At 39.1% G+C, this 14729-nt stretch overlaps 4 protein-coding genes across 5 annotated transcripts in view; 3 read left to right on the top strand and 1 right to left on the bottom strand.

Annotated features, from left to right (window-relative positions):
* LOC104801706 (respiratory burst oxidase homolog protein A) overlaps window positions 1-3929 on the bottom strand; it is a 4308-nt gene extending 379 nt beyond the window's left edge. The window contains exons 1-11 of one of the 2 annotated variants that reach the window (XM_010525038.1): window positions 3407-3929; window positions 3166-3322; window positions 3037-3085; window positions 2818-2931; window positions 2305-2730; window positions 1830-2213; window positions 1605-1700; window positions 1372-1487; window positions 1140-1242; window positions 850-923; window positions 195-733 (exon numbers count right to left, since the gene is read on the bottom strand). In XM_010525038.1, coding sequence (XP_010523340.1) covers window positions 195-733; window positions 850-923; window positions 1140-1242; window positions 1372-1487; window positions 1605-1700; window positions 1830-2213; window positions 2305-2730; window positions 2818-2931; window positions 3037-3085; window positions 3166-3322; window positions 3407-3926 — 2578 coding nt within the window. In that variant the 5' untranslated portion in view covers window positions 3927-3929. The remainder of the gene's footprint in view (window positions 1-194; window positions 734-849; window positions 924-1139; window positions 1243-1371; window positions 1488-1604; window positions 1701-1829; window positions 2214-2304; window positions 2731-2817; window positions 2932-3036; window positions 3086-3165; window positions 3323-3406) is intronic. The other variant, XM_010525047.1, reaches the window with a different exon arrangement.
* Window positions 3930-5468: 1539 nt separating this feature from the next.
* LOC104801695 (pectinesterase PPME1-like) lies at window positions 5469-7120 on the top strand. The gene is made up of 5 exons (XM_010525027.1): window positions 5469-5752; window positions 5833-6111; window positions 6207-6413; window positions 6511-6749; window positions 6845-7120. The coding sequence occupies exons 1-5, from the start codon at window positions 5549-5551 to the stop codon at window positions 7002-7004; spliced, it is 1089 nt and encodes a 362-aa protein (XP_010523329.1). The 5' UTR covers window positions 5469-5548; the 3' UTR covers window positions 7005-7120.
* Window positions 7121-8936: 1816 nt separating this feature from the next.
* Window positions 8937-10523, top strand: LOC104801685 (pectinesterase PPME1-like). Its single transcript, XM_010525016.2, has 5 exons — window positions 8937-9149; window positions 9252-9530; window positions 9634-9840; window positions 9946-10184; window positions 10299-10523. The coding sequence occupies exons 1-5, from the start codon at window positions 8940-8942 to the stop codon at window positions 10456-10458; spliced, it is 1095 nt and encodes a 364-aa protein (XP_010523318.1). The 5' UTR covers window positions 8937-8939; the 3' UTR covers window positions 10459-10523.
* A 2153-nt stretch (window positions 10524-12676) lies between these two features.
* The window catches only part of LOC104801660 (glutamate dehydrogenase 2), a 3031-nt gene continuing 978 nt past the window's right edge, over window positions 12677-14729 (top strand). The window contains exons 1-5 of the mRNA XM_010524985.2: window positions 12677-13025; window positions 13159-13272; window positions 13786-14082; window positions 14199-14315; window positions 14404-14654. Of these exons, the coding sequence (XP_010523287.1) occupies window positions 12918-13025; window positions 13159-13272; window positions 13786-14082; window positions 14199-14315; window positions 14404-14654 (887 nt within the window). The 5' untranslated portion in view covers window positions 12677-12917. The remainder of the gene's footprint in view (window positions 13026-13158; window positions 13273-13785; window positions 14083-14198; window positions 14316-14403; window positions 14655-14729) is intronic.

The raw sequence follows: 14729 nt of genomic DNA, 5'->3' as shown, positions 1-14729 counted from the left end.
CCCCTTGCTTAGATTTTTACTCTCTCCACCTCTCATCGCCTGCACTGGCGCTTGCAGCAGCAGCATCTCGAGGCTCTCCATCTGTTTGGAATTGTAGCATTCATTACCTCCGCATCAAACTGAATTTCCTCAGCACATTGCTGACAAATTAACAAAATCATTGCATACCTAGGGAAATTCGAAACCAGACTTACCGACCCTAGTTTTGGGATGTTTGACGGCGACCCTCTTGAAGACGCTCCTCCAATTAGGCTTAGCGAAATGGGACATGACCCTTGTCCCCGACACGACATCAACACCATTCTTGGCATGGTTCAGCGACTGAAGCATCGCGATCAGCGCAGACCTTGCGTCTCCTTCTTCGTATACGCTGGTACAATAGTTGTGCATCTCTATGACGTTGTTCAGGTCTGGCTCCGCCGCTTCGTCCATCACATTCTTGAACCACTCGAACGATCCTTGCTCTCTCGTCACCCAGTAGAAATAGGCTCTCCTTGTTCTGAAGCCCTCACGTTTCCTTGCAGGTGAAGAAGGGATGATGACGTTTCTGGATCTTGTCATTCTTCCGGCTGAATCTTCATCTCCTTTGGATCTGATGTTGTTGACTATGTCCCTGACGATGCTGATCATCGGAGTGGCTCCAATTCCTAGACCTACGAGTAGAACAACTTCGAATTTCTTGTAGTCTTGTGCTGGCGCTCCGTATGGGCCATCTATGAGGATTCTTGGGAAGCTGCGGGATTACCAGTTTCCGTTTCAGTGGCAAAAGTGGGTAAGTTCATCATTTTTCTTGCCAAGAAAGGAAAGGTAAGATACGACCAACTTTGCTAAACCGATTGGTAGACTTACTTTGGGATGCTATTCCCGTGCCTGTAGTCGTCTCTGCGCAATCCATGTTCTTCATCTAGAGTCTGCTTACAAGCCTGCAAAGAGATGAAAAATAAAAAAGGGAAATGCCTACTTAGCTATAGTTTCTGTAAAACCTACCAAAATCTTATATGTAGCTCTTATGTTTTGATTGTTGCTAACCAATGATTTGTGTAAGAGAAGTTCAGAATTTTTCAGGAAATTTCGTTCTCTGAGTTCGAAGATATTTCTAGCACCGACTTGTGTTTTGGTGAGACTATTATATAAAGTACCTCGGAGAATACTGATCTTAGCTGCTGAGTCCAGTCGCCAAGAACTCTGATGTGAACACTAAGATAGTCGTCATCTGGGGCCGAAGTAATCGAGAATGGATGCCTGAATATTTAACATATGCAGCCATAGTTCAGTTCATCTCCTAACTATGTCATTTTTGGATTTGAATGTGATGGAACCCCGCTCAAAAGTTGAGGTGTCCATGGTTTTGGATAGTATGAGAATCGTTACCATTCAAATGGAGAAACGGCAGAACAGTTCACGAACATGTATTGCCCACTCCTGTATCCGAAGTTGTGGGGTTTTGACATTTGAAGCGACAGGACATTCCCAGGATATACAGCAACCTGTTTGAGAATAAGATACATTGACATTCAGTATAAATCCAAGCCTGTTCCTTTAGATATTTCAGTTGGGAAATGTTAAGATTTAATTTTGGGGGTTTGGATTTGATAACATTTCACCTTTAGTATTGAAACAGCCTTAATACTCGACCTAAATGCTCGGATCAGCCTTTCAGACACATAAAGAACCACCGGTATCGCCATGTACATCCATGTCTACCAAATACCATGAAACGGTGTATATATCAGAAAAATATGGCCAATATTTTACAGGGTACCATCTAAAAGCAATTTAACTGACCATATATGATAAAACCCAAGTGATAAAAGTGTAAGCATGCTTACAGTTTTCTTGTACCACGTCTTGGTAAGGTACAGATAGTACCCGTGAACGATTAGCAGCGAATAGACAATAACAAACAAATGGTGAGAGTACCAGAAGGCGTTGAATCCAGTTAACTTCTTGAGTGGCCCTGGAAGCTTGAGCTTGCCCCGTCTAAACCATGGGGTAGCCAGTGTGAAGGCTATAGTCATTAGGACAACCATGGTGACTCCAGTTACTCCTTCCACTGACTCCACAAAATGCCAATACTTCTTTGCTTGTTTCCCGAAATACTTCTCCATTGGCTTATACGTCTCTTCATCTGCAGCTATCAGTCTTGGAAAATCACACGCTAAGTGAGATATAGCATGCATTCCGACCCCGAGTGAAATTGCCAATGCTATCACCTGCAAAAATGATCAACCCGTCAGCCAATCTTAACCACGGGTATTGTTTTCGAAACTTTTATGTGAACTTCTCTTCATGATCATACATCACCTTGTGAAAATTGAGATTGTCATCAAATGGAACAACAGCGTTCAATATGGTTTTGTTCCGGAGCCAGGTGATGGTGTTCCTGCAAACTGGTAGCAAAATCAGAGCCATGTTCAGTTTCAGCGTCTCTGCCGCTCCTTTAGCAATGCAAACACAAACTCCCATTACATCATAAGCTGCTCTGTTCTGGTACTGTATATACTTCCACGTGAACAAACCGGCCATAACGCCCATCCATAGAGCTATCACCCATACTCTCTTCCAATTGTCCATCACAAAGTACTTCATTCTCCTCCAGAAACGCTCGCCTGGGTTCCTGTATGGTGTTGGCTTGAGCTTCATACTTATCACCTTGCTTAGATTTTTACTCTCTCCACCTCTCATCGCCTGCACTGGCGCTTGCAGCAGCAGCATCTCGAGGCTCTCCATCTGTTTGGAATTGTAGCATTCATTACCTCCGCATCAAACTGAATTTCCTCAGCACATTGCTGACAAATTAACAAAATCATTGCATACCATGATGTACCCAAGGTTATAGGGATCTAGTTCTTCCATGATCAGAGCTGCATATTCATCTGCTCGTTTCTGGATATTAACCAGTTTGTTCGCCGAAGCACTGAGGCTTATAATCTGTACATGAAAGGGAATGCATTAGGCAATGCACAAAAAGCTATAGGCTCGTACAACCCTGTTATCTTCAATATCCATGTCCATGCAGTATAAGATTTAATCTACCTCTCTTACTTCGGCTTCAGTCAACCTTCCATCTGTGTCCCTATCGACCCTGCATTTCGTCACCAGTTAGTTCCTTCAAACAATAATACAAGCAGATTAGGAAATCGAAGAAGATCTCCAGAAAATTACATGTCAAAGAAAGTTCTTAGCCTCGAATCGAAACTTTGATCAGAAATCTGCTCCCAAAACTCTTTCAACAGCTTCTTGTTTATCAAGTCCCCCGTTATATTTCGCCTCCTCACCAATGCATCAAACAACGCCAATGCAAACTCCCTCGAATTCATCCCTGCAACAAAGTTTCACAAAATCCCCCTGAATTTCTTCTTCTCTGTAAATTCAAACATTCGATCACGCGCTCAATTTATGTTACCTATACATTCACCGAACTTGGAACGGTGAAGAAGTCCATTACTAGTCGTCGTAATCTGATCGAACCGTTTCTCCACGTCGGGCCAACCAGTGACGCCATCGGTCTTACTGATAAACTTGAGACCCTTGAGAGCTTGCTCTGCCGCTGACATCGAACGGCCGATCCGAGCAGGCGGCCGCGGTGGCTTCCTCGCCGTCGAAACAGAAGCAAACCTCTTCAACTCCTGAGAAACCGACGCTATGCGTTTCATCACCGAGCTCCGTTTCTCCAACCTGTTTGGATTCAGAAGCGACCTCTCCGGATTCTCGTACCCGTATTTTCCAAATTGATCCGATGATGTCACGCTGTGAACGGAGACGAAGTCGTCGTGAAAATCAAGCGAGATCTCCACAAACGGTTGATCTTCCACCGTCCTACTGTACGCCGTATTTCCAGAGATCGCCGACGTAGCACCGCCGGACCGAGTCTGTCCGCCATCGTGGTAGTAGAATCTCGCATTTTCGAACCCTAATTTCTCCATTTCCTCTTCAGGTAATAAAAATGAATATGGAATCAGGGCATAATAAGTAACGTTAACATCAGTATATATATATATATATATGAAGAAATAGTTAGAATACTTTATCTTTCTTCGAAGCAATTTTTTGGTCCAAAAAGCAGTAGTGAACTCTAAGCCAATTTTGTCTCTTTATATATACATACAGAAACATCACCAGCTTCGGCAACTGGGCAAAGAGGGAGAGAAGCCGACGATGATGAAGTTCTTCGTGATCGCTTTCTGGGTAATCTTCTCTTTCAGCAGAGAAGAACATCTAGAGGTAGAAATTGCAGAGAATCGAAGAAGAAACACTGGATTTCGAACGATTATCTGAGAGAATCAAACGAACAAAAGCGGCATGAAACGAGACTTGAACATCTTTCCCGCGCTTAGTAGTAGAACAGCTACACACACACATATATATGCGTGTATACATGTACGTACAACTATATAGTTGACCAATATAAAGAAATATTTTTTTTGAGAAAACACAGAATTAATTAATTAAATTTAATAATTCACGTCCAAAAGTAAATAATAAAAGATTATAAAACCACCAACCACTTGTTAAAATTAATCTTATATATAACTTACAAGAAAAGGTCCACGAAAATGTCATTATTACCAAGTATGCAATATAACAATACTTACTTTAATCTCATCAGAAACTGAATAAAAATAATAAATAATAACAAATAACAAATAACAAATAACATAACCCTATTAGGTATAGCCAAATTGCCAATTTTAAATTGAAGTAAACATAAAATAACTTTGTATTGTCGAATCCAGCAATTTTAATATACGATTAAACAATAAGCCTGCAGGTTTTCATATATTGACCAAAAAAAGTAATACAAAGACGGAAAATAGTTTAAATTATATATATATAAAAAACTGAACTTGGAATCAGGAATATGGCAATATCCAGGTCAAGGGCACTTGTACTCTTCTATCCAAACAGAACGTTTAGACGATGAAACGAAAAGAAAAGCTATAATAAAATAAATAAAGAATATGTTTTTTTGGTACCATGTAATTATTCATGTAGAGCTACACAATTAATGATCGATCAACGATTATATATATGTAGTTTTGTGATATATATGAAGCTTAATTCTTTAATTAATTAAATTACTGCTAAAAAATTCCTAATTAATTTTTTTTTATATAGTGGGTCACTTTTGCACGTGATCATGTCCGAAGCTAAAAATTAACGATTTTATAGTCAAGCTCAATTAAGCAAAAAGACAAATTTAAAGAGCAAAAAGATAATCACGGGTTTATAATTTCAAATCAATTAAGCCTAAAAAGGTAAATTGAAAGAGAAAAAATTCGTTTGCCAAAAATAAAATCAAAGGGGTTTTAAATGCTGAAGAACATAAACCACAGACAATAATAGCAAAACGATATGGTGCACCTGTTCTCCGTTGCCTAAACCCAGGCAGAAACCGAAACAATATTTACATATCTCTATATATATATATATATACTTTCTATACGTCGTTGAAAACAAATTAATAATACCCAAAAAATTATTTATTCCCTTTTTTCTCTTTTTCTTGGAATTTAAAGAAAAAGAAAAAAAAGAGGGAAATTAAAAGATGGCATATATGCATTTGAAATTAGTGGCAGTGCTCTTGGTTTTGGCCTCGGCGGCGGTTCTAACCGGCGACGCTACACCGATTCCGCAGAACAAAGCTCAACTGCAGCAATGGTTCAGAGCCAATGTCGCACCATTGGCTCAGAGGAAAGGCTCGTTGGACCCTGCCCTGGTTGCAGCCGAGGCTGCACCACGTGTCATCAGGGTACGAGCCCACCCTTTGTAAAAACCCCCAACCCTTCATAATTTTCAATATAATAACAATTGGTCAGGCCGAAATTGCAGGTGAACAAGAACGGGGGAGGAGATTTCAAGACGCTGAACGCAGCCATAAACAGCATTCCGGCGGGAAACACGAAGCGTGTGATCATCAAGTTGGGCCCCGGTGAATACAGGGAGAAGGTCACCATTGATAGGAACAAGCCTTTCGTCACACTGTACGGTCAACCCAACGCCATGCCCGTTTTGACGTACGACGGGACAGCCGCCAAGTATGGAACCGTGGACAGTGCAACTTTCATCGTCTTGTCCGATTATTTCATGGCCGTCAACGTCATCTTCAAGGTGTATATATATATATATACACACACACGTTTTTTAACATATAATGTCGCCATAATAACTATAATTATCGATTTTTTTTATAAATCTCTCTCTAGAATTCAGCTCCGATGCCAGACGGGAGGATGAAAGGAGCACAAGCCTTGGCAGCTAGGGTTTCCGGCAACAAAGCAGCATTCTACAACTGCAAGTTCTATGGTTACCAAGACACAGTCTGCGACGACATTGGCAACCATTTCTTCAAAGACTGCTACATCGAAGGAACTTTCGATTTTATCTTCGGGAGCGGAACTTCTCTCTACCTCGTAACTTAACCGATGTTTATATATAAACCGTTCTTAATCCTTTTGATCTTGTATGAAAATTGATGGAAATGTGTGTTTTGTTTTTGTTGCTTCAAAGAACACGCAACTAAACGTGGTGGGAAATGGAATCCGAGTGATCACGGCCGAGGCAGGAAAGAGCGTGTCCGACCCGAGCGGATACGTATTCGCACACAGCAGAGTGACGGGAACAGGAACTGGAATCTACTTGGGACGTGCATGGATGTCCCACCCAAAGGTCGTCTACGCCTACACCGAGATGACAAGTATCGTTGCCCCGGCCGGTTGGCAACAAAACAGCATTCCCGGCCGTGACAAGTACGTACATACATATACATACATCTACGTGAATATATATACATACTTGTGTGTACGTATATGAATGTGCGATGGTGTTGGAATTGTGCATGCAGGACGGTGTTCTACAGAGAGTACAAGTGTTACGGACCAGGCTCGAACATTGCGAAGCGCGTGCCCTTCACGCGAAGCTTGAACCCGACCGAAGCTGGTCATTTCTTGTCGCTTGGTTACATCCAGGGTTCTAAGTGGCTGCTTCCTCCTCCGGCTCTATAATTCACATTCATGCAATTCCCTTAATTGTGTTGTATTTTGCTTCCAATTCAATTCATTATTTATAAAGCATATATTTGCCATCGATTTTTGGAAATAATATTTTAATATTCAATCTCTCTGTATAATAATAGTTTATTCACACATAACTTTGAGGGGGGGGGGGAACCATAGCAATTGAGCATATATAGTAATTATAATGTTACACCAATTACACAAAATCCTACAAAAAATAGAAGAATAATTATTTTGTGGGATTAATTATAACTTGAAAAAGAAGAAAAATAAGCTGTAAGGGCAAATACACATGAAGATGGATTGATACTATTTAATGTGGTCTTGCATTAATGTACCAATCGGTCTATATATTAATATTGATATATATATACCCCCTCCATTTTACAATAAATGTTTTTTTTTTTGAAAATTTACCTTATTACTAAATAGATGTCATTTTAGATTTTCTAACTGTTTAATAAAATTTTCAATTTTATCCTTAATTAAAATAATTAATTTTAATAGAGTATTAATGATAATATACGTTCTTAAGGATATATTTAACTTTTTCTCTACTTTTTAAAAAAATTGTGATAAAACTTAAAACTACATCCATTTTGAAACGGAGTAAGTATTAAATAATTTAATATACGATAATCCATATATAGAAGAATGGATATATTATATATAGATCTGTCGCTTATTAAAGAATATAATAGGAATATCGGAGCTCAGGTATTTGCAGAAACAACTCCAGGTAGGGGTGGGCAAAATATCCGAAAAATCCGAACCGATTCGTTATTCGATTCGTATCCGAACCGAAAATTCGGATATCCGGAGTTTACGGATCGGATACGGATACTTATTTGAAGATATTTGTCGGATACGGATCGGATACGGATATTAAATTTAAATTATTCGACATATCCGATCCGATCCGTATTTTGTAATAATATTATTAAATATAAGAATAATTTGGTATGGAGATTTAAAATTCTTAATATTTACATGTTTTTTTAGGGTGATTCAAGAAAAATTTTATATATATTGAGGTTTATAATTTTAATTTTTGAATATTAAGATTTATTATGTTTAATGTTTTGAATTTTGAATATATTTGTATGTAATAGATTATAATTGTATTTGTATTTGAGTTGATTTGGAATGTTTAAATTATGAATTTTAAATTTGTGAATATTATTTATCTTAAATAGATTATATATTTTATTTACGTTTGAATTTTTTATTTAATTTAAATTTAAAATTTTATAATACTTTAGGTCGGATACGGATATCCGCAAATATCCGTGATTTTAACGAATATCCGAAGTTGCGGATATCCAAAAATTACGGATCGGATACGGATAAAAAAATCGAATATTTGTGCGGATCGGATACGGATACGGATATCTCAAAAATCCCGAATAACCGATCCGTGCCCGCCCCTAACTCCAGGGGAAAGAATGTTGTAATTAAGCTGTAATGGCGGAGTAATTTGTTAACACCTGCCCGTTGTCCGAAGCTAAAATTACCGGTTTACTGTTCAATTAATATATTGCAGTCAAAATTCCCCCCCAAAAACCGTCTATTAAAGGATCAAATTAGTCCTATTATTTGTTTTAATCCCTTAAATCAGTTGGTCAACCCAAAGGACTGTATTGGTCATAGAAAATAAATTGCCCAAAAAAAAAGTCAAAGAACTCACACGACATAAAATAATAATAATAGTAAACGGCAATAACAAGAAATTGTTTTTCTTTTTTTGATACAATGCCAATAAAGGTATAAATACTCCAACACTTCTTCGTCATGGTTAAAATTAAAAAAAAGGAGTAAAATCCCATTAGAAAATTTATTTATTTATTTGTTTATTTCTTATTCTTTTTTCTTTTTCTTTTTTGGTTCCCGTTTGGTAAGAAGACAACAAAAAAAGAAAGAACCATGGGGTATACGTGTATAGCATTGGTTGCACTGCTCATGGTATTGGCGTCACCACCACCGGCGGTTCTAGCCAACGACGTGACGCCGATTCCGGAGAACAAAGGCCAAGTGAACCCGTGGTTCAATGCCCAGGTTCAGCCATTCTCTCGCCGGAAAGCCACGTTGGACCCTGCCCTCGCCGCCGCTGAATCTTCGCCACGTGTCATTAGGGTAACACCAACCAACCCATGCACACCCGCCCACACTTCATCTTGTTCGAATCATCGATCATATATATACGGTGATTGAAAACGCGGGTACGTATGTCTGCAGGTAAATAAGAACGGAGGAGGCGACTTCAACACGTTGACTGCAGCTATAAACAGCATTCCCTCGGGGAACGCAAGACGCGTGATCATCAAATTGGGTCCTGGAGAATACAGAGAGAAGGTCACAATCGGTAGGACCAAACCCTTTGTTACATTGTACGGACAGCCAAATGCCATGCCGGTTTTGACATTCAACGGGAAAGCCACACAGTACGGCACTTTCAACAGTGCCACGCTTATCGTACTGTCCGATTACTTCACGGCCGTCAATATCATCGTAAAGGTATAATGCACTTCTTCGAATTTTAACCTAGTTATGATACAAGAGCATATGTTATACAAATATATATGTACTGATTTGCCTATATATATATACACACACACAGAACACTGCTCCAAAGCCGGATCCGAGGAGAGACGACGGACAAGCATTGGCAATGAGGATATCAGGAAACAAAGCAGCTTTCTACAACTGCAAATTCTACGGATTTCAGGACACGTTGTGTGACGACACGGGCAACCACTTCTTCAAAGATTGTTACGTGGAAGGAACCTTCGATTTTATCTTCGGAAACGGAACTTCCTTATACATTGTAAGTCTTTTTTTTAAAAAAAAAACAAACGATTTCTCGTTGATCAGTCCTGTATATACATCTTTGGACCAACATTTGATCATTTTTAGAATTTTCGTTGAAAAGGGTACTCTAATACACGCGGTCGGAAACGGAATCAGAGTGATATCAGCACAAGGGGCCCAGAGCGCGAAGGATCCGAGCGGGTACTCGTTCGTACACTGCAAGGTGACAGGGGAAGGAGAAGGCATCTACTTGGGCCGAGCGTGGAGGACTCATCCGAAAGTTATATACGCATATACCGAGATGACCAGTGTCGTTAACCCGGCCGGTTGGCAAAACAATACCGAGAAAGCTCGTCAAAAGTACGTATCTACGTGTATCTATATATATAGCCATGCATGCATGGGCCATGCAAAACGTGAAGACGTTAATTATTATTTTGAATGCGTGTGTATGTGTGTGTGACGCGTGTGCAGGACGGTGTTCTACGGAGAATACAAATGTTTCGGACCAGGGTCTCACCAAGAGAAGCGCGTGCCGTTCACGCAAGACATCGACGCCCAAGAAGCTGCTCACTTCCTGTCTCTCGGTTACATCCAGGGCTCTAAGTGGCTGCTTCCTCCTCCGGCCCTCTAAAAACATTACACGCCATATATGCTGAGCTATATTTCAATCTCAATATTTTTTTTATTATTTATTAACGAGAGATTCCACAAATTTTGTCTCGTATATATGGCGATTAATTTCTTTATGAACCACGTATAAATATATCTTGTTTTTTTTTAATACTTTGAAGTTTATGATATTATAATTTGTATTATCACAGTGACGTTTTACCGTATAACAAGATCGCCAATAATGGCACGTGGAATGTCACACGAATCATTTAGATAACGATCGTGAAATTTAAAAATAATAATAATAGACGGCTGTGTGCTATTGAATATAATATAGACACTATTTGGTAATTTCGGGCTTTTAAATTACCAAAATAGAAAATAGTCAAATAATTTTCGTGTAGATAACCCGTTCCATCCATTCATGCCGACTTTTCAAATGTTCATATTTATACTATAAAAATATACACAGAGCGATTTTAAAATACCATAGATTTGTGGTATGATTTTGTTGTGTTCATTTCAATTTTAATTTTGAATGACTCTTTCTAATTTATTATATGTTATATTTCCCTCCCAAAAAGAATAAAAACAAGATGAGAAAAGAAATAACATTACAATTTATCGCAACTATACAATTAGCGTTATATATATATATATTGCATTTATCATCCTATTATTATTCAATTAGCGGTATATATATACTATTATACTGTACATTTTTTTTTGGGTATTTCATTAGATATGTGACGTGGCGACTCTACCTTTCCAACATATATCAGCCACCGATATATCCCCCTCCCCCCCATTTTATTATCATGATTAATCATCAATGTTATATAATCTAACACAATGGCCTACCAAAATTATATCTCCTGATCCTCTAAGCAATCAACGACAGCGACATTATAATATGAAATAATAATTAATTCCATATTATACCGATTATAATTTTTATAAATTAAATATATTCGACAAGAAAATTATTTTGAATCAATGAAAAAACATAAAAATATACATAATGTAATCTTATAAAAAAAACATTTACTCGATTAATTAGACGTATGAATTCTCAAAAATCAAACTATGACACGTTACGTTGCGGTCAAGATAATACAAAAACATGATTTGGATTAGGCCATCGAGTCGCCGCGTCACTGCCAGGTAAGCAGAGAAGTCGCCCTCCAATAAAAAGGGTCGGTAGGCAAATTCTGCAACGTGCGCCGCTTCGCACCGGATCGTGACATCACAACAGATGCGGGCCGTACGATAGGACACGTAGATTCAGAATCCAGTTCCAAAATGGACGGTGCAGATTCATTCACAAGTTGCAACGCGACCTTGTCTCTACGCAGCGAATCTTTTTTCTCCCAATATCTCCTCCTTGTTTTCCGCATTTATCCCTTTAAACATCAACGGTCAAAATATTTTTTTTTCCTTCACGTTTTTTCATTATTATTTACATCTCCAACCCAACTTGCTCACGTTTTCTTCATAAGAATCTTTTTTTTTTTCCTATTAGCAATGTTTTTGTATTTTTTTAACCATTTTCAAGTAATTTTTTGGGCAGCGTTTTCCCTTAAATGGCTTCACAAAGTCATTAAATTTGTCAACCTAACATATTATTATATATTCCATCCGTTTCTAAATATCGTTTAAAAATTTTCCACAATTCTTAAAAAAATATAAAATGTCATATATATATATCTTCATTAAACAACATTTATTGAATAACACAAAATATTCTTGAAAACCATATATATATTTAGAAAAGAGAGGGTATAATATATATATATATATATACACACCCACCCACCCATGAATAGATGAGAAAAACTTGAAAATTTCCTAGCTAGATATATAAACTCCCTAAATTAATTAATCACCACCAATAAAAACCTACACAAACACACCTACAATGAAAAATATATCGTCTCCCCAAAAACAGAGAGCCAAACAAAGAAAATGACAGTAAAACCTGTCCCAGTTCCGACCTTTTCGGGATCCATAGATACTTTTGATTAAAATCAGATAAATCTTTTCCTCTACAATTAGAGGGGAAAGAAAATCACGCGCGCACAAAAAAAAAAAGGGGCAATTTAGCGAGAAGGGGTAATAACGTCATTTAACAGGCGAAGGAAATTTGGGATTTTTCCTCGTGTGGACCCATCCGTCAAAGAGGCAAATTCATTGTCTCTCGTAGAGTTCGATTTGGTTATAAATACCGACTCCTTTGTTCTTCCATCTCAGAACCAAAATCCTAATTCACTGTTTTTTTCTTCTTCTTTTCCCTCGACGTTTTGATTTCTGCGGGTTAATTCCCCCGCCGGGTTACTGAAAACTCTTTACTTCTACCGCATTCCAGGAATTGTTTTCCTTTTTTTTTTTTTTTTTGGATTTTTAGGAGATCGCTGATTTCCCGATCACTTGATCTTTTGTTCCAAGTTTCGAGGGAAAATAACAAAAAAAATTTGAGAGATGAACGCTCTAGCTGCGACGAGCAGGAACTTCCGCCATGCAGCGAGAATTCTGGGCTTGGATTCGAAGATCGAAAAGAGCCTTTTAATCCCATTTAGGGAGATCAAGGTTTGAAAGCCCTACGACTTTAAGAAACAAAAAAAAAAAGATTGAATCTTTTGACTTTTTTCTTGCGAAATTTGCTTGCTTTGAATCCGTGTCGATTTGGGTTTTTTATTTTTATTCGGGGTTGTGTGATCAGGTGGAGTGCACGATACCAAAGGACGACGGAACTCTGATGTCGTACATTGGATTTAGGGTTCAGCACGACAATGCTCGTGGGCCCATGAAAGGAGGGATCAGATATCATCCTGAGGTTTGATCTCTTCAACTCTTTTGTTTTGGGATTTTATCTTTTGCTGGGATCTTTCAAGGGTGGTTGCTTTTTTTCTTTGGGCTGAAAAGGTTTAATTTCAGCTCTCATGTAAACTTTTGGTTTCTTTTTGCCTTTTCTTCTTTTATTTTGGGTTTGTCACTCTGCTCCATTGTTGCAGCTCGAGCTTGGATTTGAAAAAAAAACAGGTTTGAGGTCTGATTGTGATGACGTTTAATTGAAATATCACCCATAAGACGTTGAATCTCTTGTTTTTGTTGCTGTCTCCTTTGTCTAAATCCAAATTGCCAAAAATTATCCTGGTCGGTTCTGGAAATCTTCTCGGTTCTTGTCTGATTATGTTGATCGACTCAGCCCAAATGAAATGGTCACGGACAAAGGAAAAACAACTGGATTTTCGATAGTGCTTTCCGTTTGAAAGTTTGGCGTTTTTAACCTGAAACAAGTGTTTTGTTTTAAATCTTAAGTATGTTTATTTGGTTTTGTTTGGTGAAGGTGGATCCCGATGAAGTGAACGCCTTAGCTCAGCTGATGACATGGAAGACGGCGGTAGCAGACATTCCGTACGGAGGTGCAAAGGGTGGAATCGGTTGCAGTCCCCGGGACCTGAGCATGAGCGAGTTGGAGCGTCTGACCCGTGTCTTCACTCAGAAGATACACGATCTGATCGGTATTCACACCGATGTTCCAGCTCCCGACATGGGCACTAATGCTCAGACTATGGCTTGGATTCTTGATGAGTACTCCAAGTTCCATGGCCACTCACCGGCTGTTGTCACTGGAAAGCCCATTGTAAGTGCAATGACTACTTCTTCTCCTTCCCTGGTTATGCCATTAATTAATCAGTCCCATCGGGGGTCATTTTGGTTGAGCTTTTGGATGATACTATACTCCCCCCCTGGCTGTAGGATCTTGGTGGGTCGCTCGGTAGAGAGGCAGCCACGGGGCGAGGTGTTGTCTTCGCCACGCAAGCTCTGCTTGCCGAGTATGGGAAGTCGATCAATGGCTTGACGTTCGTTATTCAGGTAAACACCAGATCCGTCCTGTTAAAGAACACAAAAGAAACGGAAGAGAATGATGGTTTCGGCTTGTCTGAATATGGTGGGGTGGCAGGGTTTCGGCAATGTGGGAAGTTGGGCGGCAAGGTTGATACACGAGAAGGGCGGAAAGGTGATTGCCGTGAGTGATATAACAGGCGCTGTCAAGAACCCTGACGGTATCGACATTCAAGCACTGTTGAAACACAAAGAAACAACCGGCAGTCTCACCGACTTTGACGGCGGCGACGCCATGGCTCTCGATGAATTGCTCGTCCATGAGTGTGATGTTCTCATACCCTGCGCCCTTGGCGGTGTCCTCAACAGGTCTTAACTCCGATCCCATACATCGCTCTCTCTTATCGATCCTGCAACTTCTGACCGGTTTATGTTTGTTGTCTG

The sequence above is a fragment of the Tarenaya hassleriana genome, unplaced genomic scaffold (assembly GCF_000463585.1).
Source record: "Tarenaya hassleriana unplaced genomic scaffold, ASM46358v1 Cleome10, whole genome shotgun sequence".
In the NCBI taxonomy this organism is placed as follows: Eukaryota; Viridiplantae; Streptophyta; class Magnoliopsida; order Brassicales; family Cleomaceae; genus Tarenaya; species Tarenaya hassleriana.
This window is presented reverse-complemented; position numbering and strand designations above follow the sequence as displayed.